The following is a 5,930-nucleotide window of genomic DNA, read 5'->3' as shown; positions in this document are numbered from 1 at the left end:
TGCTTCAATATAAATGACATTAGTTTTTCTTTTGGGAAGAATTTAGAGAATTTTAACTGCTGCCTGAGAAAAACTGCTGCAGGCTGTGTGTGTGTGTGTGTGCGTGCGTGTGTGTGTGCGTGCTGCTCCGACTGTTTTGAATACTAATGCGGCGGTGTTAAACGAACACTCCTGATTAGCCAGCGGCTCTGTCTGAGTCAACCTGCTCAGATCCTGTTCTGTCACTTCTTCACTCCTTCTTCTTCGTCTTCTTCTTCTCCTTCTTCAGTTTCTTCTTCAGTTTCTTCTTCAGTTTCTTCTTCAGTTTCTTCTTCAGTTTCTTCTTCTTCTTCTTCTTCTCCTTCTTCAGTTTCTTCAGTTTCTTCTTCTTCTCCTTCTTCTTCTCCTCCTCTTTACTAGCAAGTACGTTTCTGAACTATTAAAAAAATATTAAAAAGTTAATAAAAAATTATTAACGTCGCTATACCTTCCAACACTTAAAATACTTCTTTTTTCATGCGATTGGCAATAGCACCAAAAAAAAAGTATTTGTATTCGTGGATTAAAATGTGTAACAGAGTTATAAATATATGGTTCCACTCGCCCACTTTGCCCACGTCTGTCCTAGCCTACGTTCTTCCACTCGCCCACTTTGCCCACGTCTGTCTTAGCCTACGTTCTTCTAGCCTACGTTCTTCTAGCTACCGTTCTCCTAGCTAACGTTCCTGTCCTAGCTAACGTTCTCCTAGCTAACGTTCCTGTTGTTCCTCCTCCTCCTGCAGATTCGTGCCAGGCCATGGTGTGGTGTTGTACCCTCAGATTGGCGATAAGTTGGACATTGTGTGCCCCCGTGTGGACGGAGGTGTTGGCGATGGAGTGGAGTTTTACAAAGTTTACATGGTGCCCAGAGAACAGCTGGACAGCTGCACCATCACCAAGGCCGACACGCCGCTCCTGAACTGTGTGAAGCCCGACCAGGACGTCAAGTTCACCCTCAAGTTCCAGGAGTTCAGTCCCAATCTCTGGGGCCTGGAGTTCTTCAAAGGGAAGGACTACTACATCATCTGTAAGTACTTCACTCTGTGTACTTCACATACTGTAGTTCAGGGTGACTCCCAGTTCACACGCTGGGCTCAACTGGTGTCACAGCAGTTTGAGCTGGGACTAAGTGATCACCTGATGTCGTGACTGAATCATTGAAAATGTTGGACTGTTGACCTTTTTGTCAAACTCAGATTTTGAGCTAACAGTCGTGTGATTGAGAAAATAATGAAATGTTTTTAGAGATTTTAATATTTGGGTCAGTTCTACCTCTGAACATCTGGTACCAAACAGTTTATTTTGAAAGTTACTAGTCACCAAAGCTAACCAGCGCTAACCCTGCTAGCATGTTCCACCTCCTTACTATTTCCTTTGGTCTTAACCTGCAGATCTGATCTGCCAGGAGGCGCTGCTAGTCTTTCTGGGCCTCATGAATCTCATTTTTGGACCAGCTGTCTGAAACTGCTGGTCCAAAATTGTTTGATTCTATTTTATATAAAACTGTGGTTTTTGATGGTATTTTCAAACCTCATCCCTGATTAACTTAGTGTCATATTGGTTTATGCCATTGTTTTTAAACCCTTTTGGGCGCTCCAGATTACTGCCACCTACTGGTCAAACCTTCATCTGTAGCAGGTTTGGTCTGAGAGGGTTAATCTAGATCACTTATTAACTAACTAACTAACTAACGGCTGCTGTGGCCCACAGATGTAGCCCACAGTGACTTGTTGATCCAACCAACCAACCAACAGTTTTTCCTGTTCTTTCTGCTGCAGCTACATCCAACGGCACCATGGAGGGAATCGACAACCAGGAGGGGGGGGTGTGCAAAACCAAGTCCATGAAAATGATCATGAAAGTGGGACAAAGTGAGTGTCTCTGGATCAGACCCGGGTCCATCAGTGCTGCAACGACAACGACACGTGACTTTAATTCTACTTCCTGTCTCCTTCTCTTTAGACCCCTCTGTTGGGTCGGATGGATCGCCCAAAGACAACCCCACCAGAGGACCCTCCTTCCCCAAGCACCCAGATGACAAGGACATCTACAACCCCAACGATGTCCTGGTGAAACCAGGTGAGAACCTAGGGTCAGATTCTAGTGGTGGGGGGGTCGGGGTCGGGGTCTGTTCATAGAAGCAGATCCTTAGTCTGGATATGTGTTGATGATGTCACTGAGACCAGAACCTGATCAACTCTGTGACTGGTTCAGTCAGAACCAGGTGTTGATCTCAGGCCCAGTCTGTAGAGGGTATTAAACCCTGTTGAAGCTCAGCTTCAGTCCTGCATGATGATTGGATGAAGTGTTTTAGTGACGGTGGAACCTTCTCAGTGTCAGTCCCATGTGGGGACAGTTCCAGAGACAGACTGTTGTCCATTACCGCGGTCATCGGACGTTAGTCGTCAGAGCGATTAGCATCTCTGTCCTCTCAAGGACTTGGAACTTATCTTAAGACTGGAAGAGTTCCAGCCAGAACCCAGGGCCTCAGTGACATTTTCAGGGAAGCGTTCCGATCGCTGTCTGCCATCTTTTTAATCATCTTCTCCAGACGGAGACTCTCACTCTCGTCCCCGTCGTCCCTCGGCGGCCCGGAGTCCCAGCTGGGCTGACAGCAGCTTATCTGCTCTGAGAGCCGCAGTTAAAGATCTCCACAGTTCCTGTTCCCACAGTGAGGCAGCAATCAGGACAAAAAGAAAAAAAAACACAGGAAGGCTCCAGAACAAAAACAGCCTGACCTATATAAACACTCTGTTTCCCATGTCCCGCTTCCCTGTGGGCGTGGCCTCCCAACGCTCACACGTCCAAACTCCACCGTCTCCACCGCGCTCTCGCTGTTTCTGTTTTTAATCCGTCCTTCTCTCTCACTGCCGTCCTCCAGTCCATGGGGTTCTGAGTGTGTCCAAACCAGGGGGCGGGGTCCAGCCCATGTCCCCCCTCAGATCTAGCCCCTGTCCTGGTTGTCTTTTTGACCCTTGTCTTCTTCTGTCCTGCAGATGTAGCACAACGAGAGAGCGACGACAGCGGCGGCGGTGGCGGCGGCGGCGGCGGAGGCGGTGGAAAGTCCTCCAGCATGATTGGCTCTGACTTGGCCATCTTCGTCGGCATCCTCTCAGGCAGCATCATCTTCATCATCATCATCATCATGCTCATCCTGCTGCTGCTCAAGTACCGGCGGCGGCAACGCAAGCACTCGCCGCAGCACGCCGCCACGCTGTCCCTCAGCACGCTGGCCACGCCCAAGAGGAGTGGAGGCGGGGGCAACAACAACGGCTCAGAACCCAGTGACATCATCATCCCGCTAAGGACTGCTGACAGTGTCTTCTGCCCGCACTACGAGAAGGTCAGCGGCGATTACGGCCACCCGGTCTACATCGTACAGGAAATGCCTCCGCAGAGTCCGGCCAACATCTACTACAAGGTCTGAGAACTCTGAGAACCCAGAACCAGACTGGACCAGTGCAGGGCTGAGCAGGATTTGGTTCTGTCCGACGACGCTCGCTCCTAAACACTCCTTTATACGCTGGCTCTCCCTCGGCTCCTCCTCCTCCTCCTCGTCTTTGCTGCTTTTTTTTCTTCTTCTACAAATGTGTTGCCGTCTGGTTTTATGGTGAGCGACGTCCTCGGGACGTAAAGAGGAAGACAACCTTTGACCTTTGACCTTCTCGTAGGATACAGAGGTTCTGGAAAGGAGAGGAGGAGGTGACAGAGGAGCTGGGTTCTCCAAGAACCCGAGTGACTTGGAGAGAGACTGTTGGGACCAGGGTCAGAGGTCACGTGACCTGCCCGCTGACGTGCGCGTCTTCAGCTTCACTCCACCTGGTTCTGCTGGAACGTCAAATGTTACTTGAAGTTTTTTTTTTTTTTTTTTTTTGTTTTACCTTCATCCAGTGTTTGGTTCCGTCTGTTCTTCACGTGTTCCCTCAGTGACCGGCCGCCTGCTCAGGGCAGAGGATTATGGGAGTTTTTCAGTCAGGGTTGTTGTTGTTGGACTTCACTCTTCACCTGGCTGCACAGAGAGACAGTCGTGCTCAGAGATTGTCAGTCATTGCTGGGTGTGGGTTGAAACGTGCAAGTGCGTGGGGTGTCGAGGGATGGAGAGAGAGGCGGCGAGGAGAGGGGAGGGGAGGGGAGGCAGCCGGCGCTCGTCTCCACCTCCTCATTTACGTGTGATGCCAATGGACACGAACCACCGTTTGACCCTCCACTGGAGAACTGTGTTGTTAGGTGAAACAGCCCTGGGGGTAGGTGACCCTGGGTGCAGGTGACCCCGGGGGTGGGTGACCCCGGGGGAGGGGTCGACAGGTGGTCAGTCTCTCGTACTGTCACTAACGAAGCACATGGACGTTCCACTCCAACCGTTTCTCCGTCACCTCCTCCTGAGTTCTCCTTCCTGATTGGCCAAGTAGAAAATTCTGACTTTGGTAGTATCAGACACACTGAGCACAGACGCTGCCCCCTGGTGTAGAAAGGAGAGCGAGCGATGATGAAATAAAAACAAACGTTATGCAATTGTGTGGATCCAGCGTGGACCACCGCTGACCCCAACTCTAAATGTCCATCTGTAGACCCTTAAAGACAAACGAGTCCAACACATAAACGCCACCTCAGTCCCAGCGTCACATGAGCCATGGGCCACGCCCCTTATGTTGCTGACGCTTGTTTTCAGTGTACTGGAGGGGGCGGGTGCTTAAACCCACCTTAGCTTCACAGCCCAGGCAGGTGTCTCTGCTGAGCCCCGCCCCATAGTTTGTGCAGCTTAAAAGCACACTTCAAAAAAATGCTGAGAAGCAGAAGAAAAAAAAAAAGGTTCGGCCCAGTGTGACGACGACGGCCAGAGTTTAAAACAACGGCTGCAAAGAATGGGTTAAAAGGTCAAAGTGCAAACTGTCACCTTGTCCTTGACGGTCAGCAGCAAAGTTTGAATGAGGACGGAGCGCTGTGAGTGGCAGGGAGTGGTACTGCAGGGAGAAGGTTTATTTGCTCCCAGAACCACTCCCTGTGTGTGTGTGACTGTGTGTGTGCGCGCATGCATAGGGAGGAGGGACTGTTACTCTCACACTCATTCCACGTAGCATCACCCAAAGGATATTTCCCATGATCACCCTGTGGCCCTCACACACACACACACACACACACACACCTTTCATGTCCATGTGTGTGTGTGTTCCCCTCCATTCTGTGACATCACTGGTGTCTCAGGTCATCACACCTCATGTTCCTGGAGAACATCAGCGCCCCCTGGGACGCCGCGCCGTGTGGGTCGGAGGTCAGTTCCTCTGAACGGCCACACGATCTGCAAATATGCAATTTATTTTTTTACTCAGCGAAGATGAAAATAATAAAAATAAAAAACAGAAAGTGTTCTTAACCAGTGGAGGTGGAACCACAGACACAGACACAGACACAGACACAGACACGAGCACAGACCGTCTCTACATCTGTAGTCAAATTACCGCCTGTTTTTTTTTTTTAAGCGTGTGCCGTAGAAGAAGGTAAACTGTGAAAAAAACACACACGTACTACAGTACATACATATATACACACACAAGTATATATGATGTATGAATACACAGGTCACAGGTCACAGGTCACAGGTCACAGGGCTGTAACTTCAATCTGAAAACCAACCCTTCGCTGCCCGGGCTACGAACTGACCAGCGGGTGAGGTAGTTACCATGTGGACCAGCAGAGGGCAGCTCCAAATTAGATCCTCTCCTGTCGCATTAGCAAAAAAAAAGAAGACAGTGACATTATGTTGTTTTGTTACGACCAAGTCGCCCCCCCCATCACCCCCCCGCTCCCCCAAATATTGCTGCTTTTTGACGGCAGTGTTGCTCACTGACCAACGATGCTTTTGTGCCTGCGCTAAAGAAGTAGAACTTCTTGAACAGCTCACCCACCACCCCCGA

The 5,930-nt window shown here is 49.9% G+C and overlaps 1 protein-coding gene across 2 annotated transcripts in view; it reads left to right on the top strand.

Moving 5' to 3' along the window:
* The window catches only part of efnb2a (ephrin-B2a), a 12,865-nt gene extending 8,814 nt beyond the window's left edge, over positions 1 to 4,051 (top strand). For both annotated transcript variants that reach the window (XM_008328953.3, XM_008328952.3), the window contains 4 exons: positions 762 to 1,045; positions 1,797 to 1,889; positions 1,981 to 2,097; positions 3,015 to 4,051. In XM_008328953.3, the coding sequence (XP_008327175.1) occupies positions 762 to 1,045; positions 1,797 to 1,889; positions 1,981 to 2,097; positions 3,015 to 3,445 (925 nt within the window). In that variant the 3' untranslated portion in view covers positions 3,446 to 4,051. The remainder of the gene's footprint in view (positions 1 to 761; positions 1,046 to 1,796; positions 1,890 to 1,980; positions 2,098 to 3,014) is intronic.
* Positions 4,052 to 5,930: the final 1,879 nt, after the last annotated feature.

Source organism: Cynoglossus semilaevis, chromosome 16 (genome assembly GCF_000523025.1).
Source record: "Cynoglossus semilaevis isolate Cse_v1.0 chromosome 16, Cse_v1.0, whole genome shotgun sequence".
Taxonomy (NCBI): Eukaryota; Metazoa; Chordata; class Actinopteri; order Pleuronectiformes; family Cynoglossidae; genus Cynoglossus; species Cynoglossus semilaevis.
The sequence above is the reverse complement of the archived record's forward strand: the minus strand, read 5'-3'. Positions and strand labels throughout refer to the sequence as shown.